The 15,600-nt window shown below is 35.5% G+C and overlaps 3 protein-coding genes across 6 annotated transcripts in view; 2 read left to right on the forward strand and 1 right to left on the reverse strand.

Moving 5' to 3' along the window:
- The window catches only part of LOC112516023 (spermine synthase-like), a 4,532-nt gene extending 3,225 nt beyond the window's left edge, over positions 1-1,307 (forward strand). Inside the window, exons 6-8 of the mRNA XM_025123041.1 lie at positions 473-711; positions 794-917; positions 1,052-1,307. Of these exons, the coding sequence (XP_024978809.1) occupies positions 473-711; positions 794-917; positions 1,052-1,111 (423 nt within the window). The 3' untranslated portion in view covers positions 1,112-1,307. The remainder of the gene's footprint in view (positions 1-472; positions 712-793; positions 918-1,051) is intronic.
- Positions 1,308-3,705: 2,398 nt separating this feature from the next.
- LOC112500349 (plastidial pyruvate kinase 4, chloroplastic) lies at positions 3,706-8,323 on the forward strand. The gene is made up of 5 exons (XM_025103831.1): positions 3,706-3,773; positions 4,858-4,950; positions 5,346-5,776; positions 5,918-7,561; positions 8,081-8,323. Exons 2-5 carry the CDS (start codon positions 4,897-4,899, stop codon positions 8,217-8,219), a joined length of 2,268 nt encoding a protein of 755 aa, XP_024959599.1. The 5' UTR covers positions 3,706-3,773; positions 4,858-4,896; the 3' UTR covers positions 8,220-8,323.
- Positions 8,324-8,490: 167 nt separating this feature from the next.
- On the reverse strand, positions 8,491-14,078 carry LOC112500359 (cyclic nucleotide-gated ion channel 1). Of its 4 annotated transcripts, XM_025103857.1 has the most exons (9): positions 13,917-14,078; positions 13,187-13,249; positions 12,512-12,672; positions 11,821-12,385; positions 11,073-11,285; positions 10,229-10,536; positions 9,974-10,085; positions 9,450-9,686; positions 8,491-9,351 (listed from the first exon to the last, which is right to left on the reverse strand). In XM_025103857.1, exons 3-9 carry the CDS (start codon positions 12,538-12,540, stop codon positions 8,644-8,646), a joined length of 2,172 nt encoding a protein of 723 aa, XP_024959625.1. In that variant the 5' UTR covers positions 12,541-12,672; positions 13,187-13,249; positions 13,917-14,078; the 3' UTR covers positions 8,491-8,643. The 4 variants fall into 4 exon arrangements, with proteins under 4 accessions (XP_024959625.1, XP_024959618.1, XP_024959633.1 ...); XM_025103850.1 differs by lacking the exon at positions 13,187-13,249; XM_025103865.1 differs by lacking the exon at positions 13,187-13,249 and having other exon boundaries at positions 13,738-14,078.
- Positions 14,079-15,600: the final 1,522 nt, after the last annotated feature.

Consider the following 15,600-nt stretch of genomic DNA (forward strand, 5'->3'; position numbering starts at 1 on the left):
TACATGAAACAGTTTCATTAATGTTAGAGAAATACATGAAACAGTTTCATTAAGTATTAAATGAAACAATTTCACAACCATATATGAAACAACTTCATCAAAAAAAGTATTATATGAAACAATTTCACAAGATTAAAAAATTTCATGAAAAAATTTCATAAGATTAAACAATGAAATCGACAGATGAAGGTGGTTTGCACGGTTTACACAAATGAGGGCGGTTTTCATATGAGCACTCCTCTATATATATATATATATATATATAGAAAGAGAGAGGGGGGGATGTTTAGAGGAAACCCAAAAAAATGAAAAACTCGCCCTAGTAAATTCATCTGTACGATATGCACATGTGCATACAAGTAATTGAAGTTGTTTCTTGGTTTCTATGCACAAGTGCATACTGTACAGATGAATGGTTACGGGATGTTCATCAGTTTTTTATTTTTTTGCAGTTTTCTCTTGAACCTCACCCTATATATGTAAATCTGTATCTTCTTTTTGTTTGTTGAGTGTAGGTCCTGCTCAAGAGCTTGTGAAAAGGCCCTTCTTTGAGATGATAGCAAAAGCATTAAGGCCTGGAGGTGTTGTTTGTAATATGGCAGAGAGTATGTGGCTCCACACTCATCTTATTCAGGATATGGTGACCGCTTGCCGTGAGATATTCAAAGGTTCTGTTCATTATGCATGGGCAAGCATACCCACATATCCCAGGTGCGAATCGAATTCATCTATATTTTGTTGTTGAGATATAGAGAAAACAAACAGATGTAAAACTCAAATTGTGGTTATACAGTGGTGTTATTGGATTCATACTATGCTCAACGGATGGACCGGCTGTAGACTTTAAGGTTCCTATAAACCCCATTGAGAAGCTAAAGGGAGCACATCGGAGAGAATTAAGATTCTACAACTCTGAGGTAATATAAAGAAACCTGACCCTCACAACCTAAGTTATAAGGCTCACTAAGCCCATCAAGCTCTTTCCAAACAGGGACTAAGGTATAGTATATGGTCTTAATTGATTAATTTGTTATTTTTCAAATTAAAACAGATTCATCGAGCTGCCTTTGCTTTGCCTTCGTTTGTCAAGAGGGAAGTTAGCTGTCTTTGAGGTTTGAAATTGTGTTTTGTGAGCATACATGTTATGTTAGATATTGAACATTTAGGGTGAAAACAATGTTATTTATGGGAGGTTTGGTTGTTTGTCTTAGGTTCATACTCATGAAGCTTTGTTTTGTCCTCTAATTGTTTTGTGGTTGTTTGTCTTTCATGTAAATGTTCACTTGAATTACTTGATCATTGCAAAAGATTGTGGTATAATATTTTGTAGAACTTTCTTCGTTGTTTCTTTTAGAGATGGATTTTTTTATTATGATCGCTCCAGAGTCCCAACGAAAAATATAACCAAGTAATTGGTTCTGACTCGTTGACCAATAAGTGAGTGTTAGAGATGCATAAAAAGCCCGACGCATTAATTGATAAAGCCTAGGCCTGAATGCCCAATTAGGCCAAGATTTTTTCAAAACCTTAAAAAAACCTAGACCTAAAAAACCCAACTGGTCTTTTTTTCATATGTTAAGTCTGGTTTTCTCTTAAAAATAAAGCTTTTTTTGTTTGTTTAAAAATTAAAACACGCTTAGGAGGAAGCTTGCACCTCGTGAATCTTTGGTATAATGTTATGCTTTAAAAAGAACAAATTATAACCGATGAACCTTAATCGGTAATTTAAAACTTCATAAGGGATTGGTGACTATAAATTGGTTCTTAGCTAGTTTCGGTGTGGATCTAGGCCTTAACTATTTTAAGTAATTTTTAGACAACCCAAAACTCATTAAATTGAATGCAAATCTATCCAAGGAATCAAATTCGTGATTAATTTTCATCAAATTTCATTTCAGTTTCTTCAAAATCAAATTTATTTGATGGATTTCAATTTCATCAAATTTCATTCTACGAATCAAACACACCTTAGATTTTTGTATCAAAAGTTATGTCAAAATTGTGTTTTCGTCCAATTAAGGGGTGTTTGAGATTTGCTTATTTGAAACAAACTTATGTTTTTTTACAAAAACACTTATCAACTTATTATAAGTCATAAGAGATTAACTTTTTTCAAAAACTTCTTATTATCGGTTTGGCACTAGTATAAGTTGTGTATCCAAACACTCAAAAGTGCTTATTACATGTACCACACCGGAATAAGTTAATACATTATTTATCTCAAATGTCAAAATTTTAAACTCAAAATGATTATCAACAAACATATATATCAAAAAAAAAAAAAGATTTCAGTTTGTATGCTTACCAACGTCAAATGTCAACCATAGGGGTGGTGCCTGATTAGTTTGAGCTTGGCTCCAAAGGTCAAAAGTACCAGAAGGTCTCAGGTTCAAATCCAATGAGGAATAAAAATCCCCTTGTGGCAATGGAGGTTCAAATGCGGTGGCTCTGGGCTATCTACAAAGCAGATGATCGTCATGGGATTAGTCAGCTCGCATAGCGGGTTGGATATCCAGGGTAATAAAAAAAAACATCAAATGTTGCAAATATACTTTAAAAATTCCATCACTCAAACAACCTTATAAGATTTATCATCATAGGCAGATCCATGACTATATAACACACCTACGGGGTCAAAAGTTCCAAACCACCGAACCGAATTAGATTAAGGTTATTCGATTTTAGGATTAAACGGTACGTTTGATCAAACATATATATCTTATCCTATTCAGTCATTTTTGTTATTATTTCAATTAAAGTAAATCAAAAAACGAATCGGAAATTCTAAAATCAATAGAAGAAATCTCTGTCATAACTCATAACCTATCGTCCAGAAATCATATAGCTGTCACAAACCTTAAACCTTTGCATTTTTGAGACTAATGGGGTTAACTTTGAATGTGTAGTACCATATGCTTTATAAAAAAAGAGGAAGAGGAAAAAAGGAAAATCGTAAAAATTCAAAGAAAAAAGAGAATGAAAACTTATCTCCTACCATCGTATATATCAGTATTTTTGTCATGAAAAAAAACTAGCGTATAAGCTGTAAGAACATCTTCAATAGATTTTCTATAATTTATTTAAAATAAAGATCAGAAAATTTAGATTCTCAAAACGAATAATATTTAACTCCAACAAATTCTCTATTTTAAAATTTTAACATCCATTATATTATTAAAATATTTTATAAAATTATTATTCCAATATACTTTTTAAAAAGAAACTATATAAAATAATGATAATTCAATCTTATTAATGAGAATGAATAAAAATTTAATTTCTCTTTCCACACATAAAATCTTAAAGAATTCTCTAAACTTGAAGTTTTCCTTGTTTTTATATCATATAAAACAATATAGAGAATTTGTTAGATCAAAATAAAGAACAAAAACCACATTTTCCGTTTAGATTTTTCAAAAAATTTCAAAATGTACAATCAAAACACAAAATCGTTAAAAGAAAATTACATCAATTTCTTCATTTTTAACGTCACAACATTAATTATATTAAATATTTCATAGATTTAATAAAAACATTAATGTATAATAAAAAAATTATTTCTTTATCCAATTATTTCCTTAAAATCTAAATTTAAACTTGGAAAATTTCGTTTTTATTTTAAGAAATTAGGTATCGCTTGTAATAATATAATGGCCCCTCTGACCGAATCTGCCTCGTTCGTGTTGGCCACACTCCCCTTGTTTCTTCTCGCATCCTCTCCTTCCACAGATTCTCCATCTTTAACCTCCATTATTCCACCAACATTCGAGAAGGTAATAATTTATCATTCCATTCATTTCGTATGTCCTGTTCAACTTTCCTTTCCGATGAGTTTTTTCGTTTTGGTGATCCTGCCATACCAACATGTTAGCCAATTCGGTTCTTGAATCAAATTAGGAAATGATCACTTGTTGATTTCCTTCAAAATATTTGGTCCTTCTGTTCCTCATCTTGGATAGCATGGGATGAATTTGGCTATAGTTTCTGATCATGTTCCTTCTTCACTTGATCTTTTTCCCCGATTGCTCATATTGAATTTGAAGTTGGAAACCTGCTCATAGGAAGCCAAATGCGCTCCTCTCAACCATTAGAGGTCCTTCGGAACGTGTAGGGCTAAATATTTCAAAGTTATTTACCAGACTTTGATACAAGTTATACAAAATTCATGTTTTCTTATCTGAAGTTAAGGATTTGTGTAGGTTCATGATTTTTCGCAACAGTCAAGCACTTATCACTTATTTGGAACAGAACAGATAACGGAAATGGTTTTATATATATTGAATGGAGGATGTCTATTATTGTGAGCAGTAAGTTTTGAGGACATTGACTCATAAATGGCACTCTATTTGAACAGTTGATCCCCCCCCCCCCCCCCCCCCCCCTCCTTCTTCAAAGAGTGAACCCTACTCAGGTACGCCTCTGTGCCAATTCTTAGAGATGAGTTCCAGCTGCATTGAACAATTTTCCTTTGGTGAACAACAAAGTTAACATCTGGATAGAAGACCAAATACTTTTGGATCTGTAGATCAACTAGGCATTTATCCAGTATTATGGGTGTGATGCCAACAAAAGTTCACCTTCGATGCAAATCTCTTTAAGAAGTTTTGTACATTATCCACAAATCATTTGTGTCCATGTGGAGCCTAACGTATTCCTGATATTCTTGTAACATTAAAAGTAGAAGTACATAAATTCTCATGTCCTCCTGCGCGTTTATGCTTGTCTTATCCAACCAAAATTTCTTCTTTCTTCTCCATTGCTAGTTTACCACATGTAGTGCCCTTTCATGCAATCATGAGTCCATATGAGGGTCTTTTAGTATTTGAAATGATAGCCTCAGGTTACTGTCATCTGCAGGTTGGATTGTCCTCTTTTTGCTGAAACATTATCTTGTAGATGTCGTTCGGTGCAGCTTCACTTAGCTCAGTCATCAATCATGCCTCAAATTATGTAAGTAGCCTCTCAAGCTTAATGCTTACAGATACTCGAATTTATACTTATATATTCCTGCATGGTTCCAGCATCGAGAAACAGTTCTATGAGAAATATACTGTTTGTTCACAAAGAAAATCTTGATTTCTTCTCTACTAACTATAATCTACCAGCTGCTGCGCTGCATATACATCTTATGCTAATAATAAAATTGTACTCCTCTTTTTTGTGATTAATGGCTTGGCGCCTTTCATAATTTACTATTGTTTGTTTCTCTATTCCATTAAACCTTTCCGTCTATATGCAGATGGCACCTTTCTGTCTTTTCTGCTTCACACAAATTCCATTTTCTATTTTCACCGATCTTTGAATTGCCAGTTAACACGCCTTCTTTCTGGGGCCAAAATTTCCAGGGCCCTTACACAACCGAAGCGGCGGTGTTGGCGTCCTCAAACTTACATGATAAATCTCTCTACATATCATGTGGACTTGATGCCAAAATATTAGTTTCCGGCGGTAAAATTGTCCAGGCTCAAAGAAGACTTAAACGAGCACTTCCATTGACCTCTATTGTCTCTGCTATTCGAAATGGAAACGATGAACCTGAAAGAACTGTAGGTGCCTACGCTGCTGATCAGTCACTAATAACTTCAAAGAACGGTAGGAAATCTAATGATCCAGCGAAGGAAATTGTTGCTTCTTCATTATACTTGAGTGAAGATCACTTACAAAATGCGCAAGTCCTGGGAAACCAGGGAAATCTTCTAGATAAACTAAAGGCTGTTCATATGCATGCTTTAGCAATGGAACAGTGGAATGCTTCCAGATTAAAATTGTGTCACAGGTATATTTGTTTATTTTGCTTTATCAGGACCTTATTGGTTAACGAGTATACTCCATCTTACTGGTATAGGAAATTAGGAATTGGAAGATATTATCTGCACTTAACGCTCATAGTACTGTCTTTTTGTTCGTGTATCTGCAGACGACATGCCACGAGTGCTGCAAACCTAATACATTATTTAGCTCTCAGAAGCCTTGATGTTGACCAGCTAAAAGATGACCTCTCTTCAGTAGGCCTTCTAAACTTGGAAACAATCAATCCATATGTCATTGCAAGCCTTTCTGCAGGAATCCAGATGTTGGAAAACCTAAAATCTAGCTCTTTAGATGGTGATGAGAGAGTCGATGGTATAGCAAATGACAAAAGTTCAAAAAATTATTCCAACAGTAAGTTCACAATAGGTATGATGACAAATAGGGCAAATTCTAACCGGGACATTCTGATTGGTCCACCTCAAGATGAAAGAACTCATATCATGGTCACAGTTGGTGAAGAAGCCATAGCGAATGAAACGTTTATTAATGATATTATTAAGACAGGCGCCACAATCATTCGTATCAACTGTGCTCATGGTGATCCAAGTGTTTGGAGTGAGATAATCAGAAGAGCAAAAGTAAACTCTCAAATGCTGGAGAAATCATGTCGGATTCTCATGGATTTGGCTGGACCAAAGCTACGAACTGGTAGGATGAAAGCTGGACCATGTGTCATGAAAATATCTCCAAAAAAGAGCGCCATTGGAAATGTGATCAACTCTGCCCAGGTTTGGCTGGCTCCAGAAGGAGCAGGTCCGCCACCTGCTCATGTATCTCCTGATGTGGTCCTATATGTGGACAGCAAAGAGTTTCTCACAAAGCTGGAAGTTGGTGATACTGTTAGATTCAGTGATGCCAGAGGAAAACAAAGGTCACTTATGATTTCAAAGAAATTCCCTGTCTTTACTGGTGTTGGATTCATGGCCGATTGTACAAAAACTGCTTATGTTCAGACAGGTACAGAATTGTATATCAAGGGGAACAAGAAAAAGTCCTCGATTGGATTTGTGGTGGATGTTCCTCCCACAGAGTCATTCATTAGATTGAAAGTTGGAGACTTGCTAGTGATAACACGAGATAGCTCAAACGAACAACAACAATCAACTTCTTCCATGGTTGGCACTCCTAGAATAACTTGTTCTTCTGGGTATCTCTTTGATTCAGTCAAACCTGGAGAGCCTATTGCTTTTGATGATGGAAAAATATGGGGGGTTATCAAGGGGACCAGTATTTCAGAAATAGTTGTTTCCATTACTTATGCTGGTCCACGAGGTACTAAACTAGGCCCTGAGAAATCCATCAACATTCCCGAAAGCAAAATTCAGTATGAAGGCTTGACTTCCAAAGATATCATGGATCTTGACTTTGTTGCTACCAATGCTGATATTGTTGGGATTTCATTTGTTCGAGATGCTCATGATATTGTTGTGCTTAGACAAGAACTGGAGAAGAGGAAACTTAAGCACTTGGGAATTGTTTTGAAAATTGAAACTAAAGATGGGGTTAAAAACTTGCCTATCATGCTTTTAGAGGCAATGAAGCTACCAAACCCTTTGGGGGTTATGATTGCCAGAGGAGATCTTGCAGTTGAGTGTGGATGGGAGATGATGGCAGATATTCAAGAACAGATTCTTTCGATTTGTAACGCAGCACATGTCCCAGTTATTTGGGCAACACAAGTACTTGAGTCACTTGTAAAGACCGGTGTGCCCACTAGAGCTGAGATAACAGACGTGGCTTGTGGACGAAGGTCAGTATCAGAATTCTTATTATCTGTACCCTTCAAAAAAATCAAAAACGAACTTCTTGTGATTATGATGTTTTAAAAGAAGGGCAAATTGCATGAAATGGTAACGTACTTTTAACTTGATTCCTATTTTGGGTAACTTACTTTCAAAACTTTTATTTTGGTACCTAGAATGTAAAGTTTTAAACATGTAAGTACTCGGGTAACCGGTTGAAGACTAATTTTAGATTAAAAAAAAGACTAATTTTAGATAGAAAATGTCACTAACCACGTTAGCAAATAATATTGAGTTGGATACCACATCACTCACCACATTAGCATGATAACCGGTTAATCCTTCAACTGGTTACCTGAGTACTTAAATATTTAAAACTTTACATCTTAGGTATCAAAATGAAAGAGTTGAAAATACGTTATCCAAAATAAAAATCAAGTTAAAGTACGTTACTTTGTCATGTAATTTGGCTTTAAAAGAAATAAAATGTATTTGGGTCTGAAACTAAGCCATATTCCATCTTACAGGGCAAGTTGCATAATGTTGAACAAAGGGAAGCATATTTTGGAAGCTATAGCCACTTTAGATACCATATTAAAGAACAGCAGGTCTACCAAGGTGAAGCCAGAAGTCAGACATCTTGTGTTATCCAACCATCTCTTTTGATCTTCTTTGGTTGTATCTATACTTTACGTATATCTTTCCTTAAACTTCATCTGGATGCTGGAATTTGACCCGTTCAATCTGTTTTTTGTTGTTTGGAATTATTTAAATATCAAATGCCGTGGCTGCCGATAACCATTTTCTTGGTGTGGAGGATAACAATGACCACCAAGAAAGTCGTATCAGCCTATGCCGGATTCAGATTCCATTGATGGCTCTCTCTCATTTTATGCACTTCATATTTCAATGCCCATTAATGGCTGTTGGTATTTAATCAAAAACTCCCAATTTATCTACAATTATAAATGTTAACAATCATTTGACTGGATATTTTGTATCTTTTACAGCAATACAAATAAGATGTTCTCCTTGTACAACATAATATAAACAATCCCTAGAAGGGTTTAAAAATGCAGAGCTAAGAGTTTCATTTATCTTCAGAAGTGAAATCTGGCTCTGCTGGCTTCTGAAGCATCAAGGGTGGTAATTTCTCAGAAATTCTTGTTTTCCTTGCACCATTTCGCCTCAAAGCACGGAGCGCGTTAGCCGCAAATCTTGATGCGTAAATTGTGGCACCCAAACTAGGTGAACTCCCACCACTCCCACCGCCTCCAGTTAACGCATTTTGCAGCCTGTCTTCTTCTTCCCGAAGTGAGTCCTCCAACTTCTTCCTACAATGCCGCCGCCATGCCGCCTGAATGAAACAAGCCGCCCACGTTCTCCATTGCTGCGAGTAGAGCCTGAAAGTATGGCGTAGCTGCTTGCTGTGAAGTCTGCGGAACTGAGAGGCTACAAACTTCAGGTCATCAGCCATCAAGGCAAATGCCTCCACTTCTTCAAGTGCTTGGACAGTTCTTGTAGAGATTGGGAGGTTGGATGATGTATGGGGATCCAAGGCCCATGTAAGAAGCTCCTCACCACAAAAATCACCTGCTCTCAGATAATCAGAGTTAAAGAAGCCCGTTCGACCTCCGTTGGTTGTAACCGACAATAATTTGCCTCGCATTACAAAGAGCATCTCATCAACTGGGTCCCCTTCCCTCACGATGTAGCTATCCTCGGTATAAAGGACTGGTTTGAGACGGTCACATAGTGCATCCATTAGTTGGTCATCCATCTTTTCGAACATGGGAACCTGAAAACAAATGAGGATATTTACAGGAGAGGTTAAGTTCCAATTCGTTTTAAGCGAGTTTATGCAAGGCAAAGAAAGAAAGAATGAAAAGAACTCACCCTCCTTAGCAGTTGCAAACATAGATGTCGTTTTATATCCCTTCTGAGGTCCTTTGGAAGGTTTCGGATCAAATTATCTTCATCAACACCTCTAGTTTCCTGCCATTTATATTGTTCATACCTCCTGATTCGCTCCTTAAGAGGATCTGGAAGCAAACGGTGGGACATCCACTGCTCTGCATCTCGTCTTTTCACCCTCATCTCCTCCAATCTTAGGGTTGTGGACTGCAGGTACGTCTGTACTCACACCATTAGATCTCAAGTTAGATAAACCTTCAAATGTTGACACTACAAATGAGTTATGGTTCAGATCCAAATCCTTAGTTTCAAACAGATTTATGCACACCCTTATTAATCTATTAATCCCAATAACCGAATACAACCTCAAACATGCATAAGCTGCTAAAAGCATGACGATGATCCTAATGACAAATATATATATATATATATATATATACACACACCCACATACAAGTGCACATAATTATTTACACGACCTATAGAAAGAAATATCAGTTACCAACCTGCATATTCCCAATGAGAAATGAGAACAAAACCAGACCAGCTATAGAGATGGACACCGCGAAGCAAATTTCCCACACAAAGGTGCTCGTCTTAAGATTTTGACCAAGCGAACTGCAAAATTGACCAAGAAAATCGCATCATGTATGGGAATTGGCTACTTATCATTATACTAGATAGAGAGAGGACGTAAAGATGCATGATAGAAAACTAGAGCCAAAAACTGAAAGGGCTCTGAGAAATTGAGGCATTCATACCTCAGATTTTGCAGACCCCACCAGAAACAGTAGAAGAATTTTTGTGGAAAATCAGTCGAGTTTACAACACCAGATTGAAGGGCAGGAAGAAAGATTCCAAAATCATAAGGAGTGTTGTTTGATTCCTGTATGGGGCATCTTGAATTCAAATACCCCACAGGATGTGATTCATCCTGGCAATAAAATGAAGAATGGACACAGCCTGGAGTTGTCCCATCTACAATCGTTGCTGATATATTTCCACATGCCTGTCGCCAGCAGGTGGTTTCACGCTCAATAGAGAACAAGTACCAAAAGGCCCCAAATACCTGATATCAATAAAATATCATGAGACACTTAAAAAGTGTTTATAATATAGCATATAACATGATTAGTATGTATAAACTAATGAAACAAGACTTCCACGAAATTTCTAGAGAAAAATAGGAACCTACAACATCAAGACAAACTCAACTGTAATCAGCAGTTGAGGTAGTAGAATAATATTGTTATCTAGCGAAATGGTGAAAATCCAACCAGCCATTTTGACTGTCAAATTGAAACATAAATAAATTAATTTTGCTTGGTTGGTTGGGAGGTTGGGATGATAAAGAACAAGAATGGTAATGATGGTTGGTTGGGTATAACGGAATAACTCATTACTGAGTTATGGGCAATCATGTACTCCCACTTAGTTTGGGAAAAATTAAACTTATACCCATTCCCATTTCTTGATTCTAACCAACCACACCCTTAACCTATTGCAGCTTCAAAAACCTGAGTTTTCAGACGAAAACTAAAAAGGCAAGACTGGTTAAATATAATGTAATCCAAAAATGCAAACTCAATTTGTGCCACCTCTTACATGACTAGCCAGCATATAAAGGAAGAGATTGAAAGCAGCTCCAGCCCATGCAGTTTCAGTAAGTATTCCAGAAGTTCTTGTGACTTCCTTATACAGAGGATAGATTCGAAGCATCCTCGGGATGTACTGGAAGAAAACAACAAACTTCAACAAGTTTTTCGTATTCAAAGATCTTGACCCGTGCATCTTCGGTATGATGATCAGAATCACAACCTGAGATTACACAAGAAGATCAATTCAGTGGAATTTTGGTGATTCACATTCAAGAAAAACAAATAATCAAGAGAAAATAATACCGTATCATATTCCCTCCATCAGGAAACATTTCCTATTTTGGCAAGTTTCAATCTAAAACTACCTCTTTGCTCATCAGTAGCCACTACAATATAATTGAAAGCATTGATTTGGGTCAACAAGATTCTTCCATTTTACCAAAGGGACTTTGGCCTAGCGGTATCCACGTTACCAATAGAGCCCAGCCTCTCAGGAGGTCAAGGGTTCAAACCTCACCAAAGGTGAGGAGGGTGTGTGAGTTCATTTGCCATATATAAATATTATATACTTCAAAAAGAAAAGATTCCTCCATTCGTCATCACCAAGGGATATTTTTAAACTTGACTAAACAGTTATACAATTAGATCAATCTATGTGCCGAACCACCATTGCACATTTATTTTGGGATACAAGAAGTAATTAAGCATAAAGCATGAACTTGTAAAGCATACATTTGACTAGATTTGGTTATCACCTGTGGCAATGGAAGAACTGCAAGAATGTCCACAAGAAAGTAGGAGGACATATATCTCTTTGCAATCTCCCAAGCATCCTCAACTAGAACACCCCTACCAAATACTCGGGAAGAAGGAGCTATAAAACCAGTATGAAACTGAAAGATAATATGAACTATGTAGAAGATATCAGTGAAGGAACGCAAAACACTAGCTGTGATCTGCAACTTCTTGTCCAAATCAAGGCACTTCTTGTCATCTTTGACTATCGGAATATAAAAGAATAACGGATCCACAGAAACAGCAATCACACACGACAACACAAATATTTTGTTCCACTTCTGAAGAAATTTCCCTTGTGGGTTGAGCGTTTTCTTCCCAGAACCAAGGCCTCTACTCAGAATCCTATTTAAGGAATGAGATTCCATTGATCTTTTCAAGCTTTTAAACCCTCCAGAACCATGTTCCAAGCTTTTTCGGAACATATTGGAAACTGAACCTAAAGTTGATCTAAATCTCTGTGAAGAACCTCCATTACTTGTAGAGTATTGCCCATTGCTGTTATCTGATTTCCAATCCTGAAACCTGGTCATTAATATCAAATATCGTATAGTAAGTAATACACAACAGAGCATGGTCCTAATATAACTATGGTTCTGACAATTAAAATAGACTACTAATTCCAATGGAACATCCTAAACAAGATCTAACCTCACAAACTTCTCAGGTGGATGATTCATTGCTATAGATTATGTGTCAAAAGAGTGCAAATTGCAGCACCAGCCTCTCAACTCTCGTTAAATAAGCGGGTGCCTTCAATTCCATAAATAATTAGACTTCTTGAATCAACTCAGAATGCTGAAGGTGAACCACTGGAGAGAGAGATATACAAATCCCATTTAGATCACAAATATTGTACATAAACACGAATGCATCACTTACAATTTATATAATGAATCTAAAGGCAAGTGGTACGTATAACATATAGCACAGATTAAATACATTAGGCCTAAAACATGTGTTTGTGAAACCACTTCACTCCAGCCAGATAGCCTTTTATGTACCGTTCTGGCAAAAAATGATTGTTTGCTATTTTTTCCTTTACTTGATGTTCATAGGCCCAAATGTTAACATCCCAACCATAGCAGAATTCTCTTTTTTACCCATGAATCAAATTTATTCGATTCATATGATGGCGATAAATTGGAGAACCGGATGATAGAATAACGGAATGGGAAAGTGTTGACGACAATGGAGATGGTAATAGTGGTGGTGGTGTGGTGGCAAAGGGCCAATTTGGCAATACAACAGGAAACATTGAAGATCTAAAAGCAAGTACCTTTTTAAATATCAAATAATCAAACTTATAGTTATAGGTGGGCTTACCACATAATGTTTCATAAAACATAGCATACAAGCCACAATACTCGGCCAACTAATGGGTAATGCCTGATCTCCAAATAGTCAAATACATTAACATCAGTGCCAGTGGTAGTATCAACAAAAAGTGTTCAAGTTTACAAGTTCCTTTTAGAGTTACAAACAAATAAAGAGAAGGGTTTCCCCTATTTAGACTATATTGTTCAAGAAAGATTAATCTTTTTCGATTGGTATCAAACTAAACTACGATCTAAGAACCTTCCAAGGCAAACTGTATATTCTATTCTATCAAAGAAAGTCAATTATAGAAACCAACAGTAAACTCTTCAATTCATCAAACAAACAACAGAAAGACTTGCAATTCGCAAGTTTTCATAATCACTTAAATCAGTTAATCCTAACCTAATCCGGAATTCAAAGAAAGCAATCCCACTTCCATTTATGAAATCAAGAAACGAAAAGCAATAAGACTACCCCCAAATCAATAACACCCAAGTCAAATTCAAACTTCACAGACGAGATTAAGTTACAAGTAAGAAACAGAAACAGAAACATACAAGAAAGACGCATGGATGATGATGATGCAGAAAATCTTGATTGAAACTACTTCAACAAAGAAACAGAAACATAKAAGAAAGACGCATGGATGATGATGATGCAGAAAATCTTGATTGAAACGACTTCAACAAAGAAACAGAAATTAAGTAATAAAATAATAAAACAGAAAAAGTCGTACAAGAACAGATGTTGAACAAAGTGTGAAGTCTTCGATGTTGAATGAAATAGAAACAGAATCATACAACCAAGTAATAGATGGAAAGATTTCTGGGGGCTTCGTTTTGAAATAAAAATGGATTATACACGATACAGGGGTGGGGAATAGAGGAAGTTTCCACGATATTTCTGGGCAGTTTACCAAGTCCCTCCAGAGAGAGAGAGAGACAGAGATGAGCGCGAGAAGTGGGTCGGAGAGAGAAAAAGATTACGAGTCCACGGGTTTACAACAAGAGATGAAGGGGCCCGCCCCCTTTTTACCTCACCCTATCAGTCAATTTACTTACATGAACCCTTCTTTACATCGATGGCTGGTTCACTAAAAATTTACTGGTAAATGCTCACAATGAGTTTGGGTGGACAAATAAAAAGTTCGATCGGATTTCTGATTCGGTTTTAACTTTTAGGTTTCAAATTAAGGTCGGTCGGATTGGTGTTTAGTTATAACACAAAATATATAGATGAATTAAAAAAAGTATAGATTTCTCCAAATTTAAAGAACTCTTTAAAAATAGGCACCACGAAAGATAAATTATTTCTTTATTATATTCCATCAATAAAAAACCTTGAAATGAAATGTTTATAAAAAAGAAATAATATTTAATTGAATGTATAAATATTTTAATAATATAATTAATGATATAGTTTCTAAAAATGGATAATTGTTGGAGTTGAATGCAATTTTTTAGAGATTTTGAACTTTGATTCTCCATTTTGTTGGAGATATTCATAAGTGTCATTTTCATATTTGATATGTATGAGAAAGATCTAGAATATTATTTGATAAGATGATAAAAGGATATAGTATGATTGCCGTTTAATATTGTAAGAAATTAATTAATAAATTACAGTGATTGCTAGTAAGGATATTTTAAGTTATAAAAAATATGCAACACATGTAGAGGCGGATTTCAGTATAAAAAAGAGGGGTGCATCTATACATGTATTGTTCCAATGTAATGGAAAAAAATTAGGCACCTTACAGGTACATCTATTTAAATTGATGTAATCAAACAAAAATTAGTTATAATCTAATAGTAGAATTTTTTGTGTTAAACCATGAATGTTCGAAACAATTTGCACACACCTCGATTTTAATAATTTTTAATTATATAAAATAGGAAAAGGGTTACAGGGTGGAAAAGACATTTCTTTGTTATTTTTTTTATAATTAAAATAGCGAGTATAATATATTTTCTGAATTTGAAAAAAGATATGTTATATGGGATCGTAATTAAGCCGTTACGGAAAAAGAAAAAGAAAACCATCATTTTCCCAGTAGATCGGGGCCACGTAGGTCATGTAGTGATGCTACTGCTACACTACACTATGGGAATGGGAGTTCTCTCTGAGCGCGTGATTCCTAATCTCCGCTTCATTCGTATTCTCGTTCCACCATTTGGAATGAGGAGTGCTAATGGCACCCCTTAATAGGGGGTGTTGATTTTTTTGGAAATTGAACTCATCATTTCTTTTCATAAACATCAACTCAATAATTATATATTTATATTTTATTAATTTTGTTTTATTTTATATATTTATATTAAAAAATATATTATTTTATTATTTTTATGTTACTTTATTATTTTATATTTTTGGTTTTATATATTACAGTTTATTACATTATTATTATATTAATTTATTAT

Source organism: Cynara cardunculus (assembly GCF_001531365.2).
Source record: "Cynara cardunculus var. scolymus isolate 2C chromosome LG 1, CcrdV1, whole genome shotgun sequence".
Lineage (NCBI taxonomy): Eukaryota > Viridiplantae > Streptophyta > Magnoliopsida > Asterales > Asteraceae > Cynara > Cynara cardunculus.

Bases quoted from the DNA above. Each gene is read 5' to 3' on its own strand.
- LOC112500359 (XM_025103850.1), bottom strand. From the start codon at position 12,540: ATGAATCATCCACCTGAGAAGTTTGTGAG. The intron at 12,386-12,511 runs GTTAGATCTTGT...ATTAATGACCAG, and splicing joins CCACCTGAGAAGTTTGTGAG to GTTTCAGGATTGGAAATCAG. The intron at 9,352-9,449 runs GTGAGTTCTTTT...ATTTGTTTTCAG, and splicing joins GTTTGCAACTGCTAAGGAGG to GTTCCCATGTTCGAAAAGAT.
- LOC112500349 (XM_025103831.1), top strand. From the start codon at position 4,897: ATGTCGTTCGGTGCAGCTTCACTTAGCTCAGTCATCAATCATGCCTCA. The intron at 4,951-5,345 runs GTAAGTAGCCTC...CAAAATTTCCAG, and splicing joins TCAATCATGCCTCAAATTAT to GGCCCTTACACAACCGAAGC. The intron at 5,777-5,917 runs GTATATTTGTTT...GTGTATCTGCAG, and splicing joins AGATTAAAATTGTGTCACAG to ACGACATGCCACGAGTGCTG.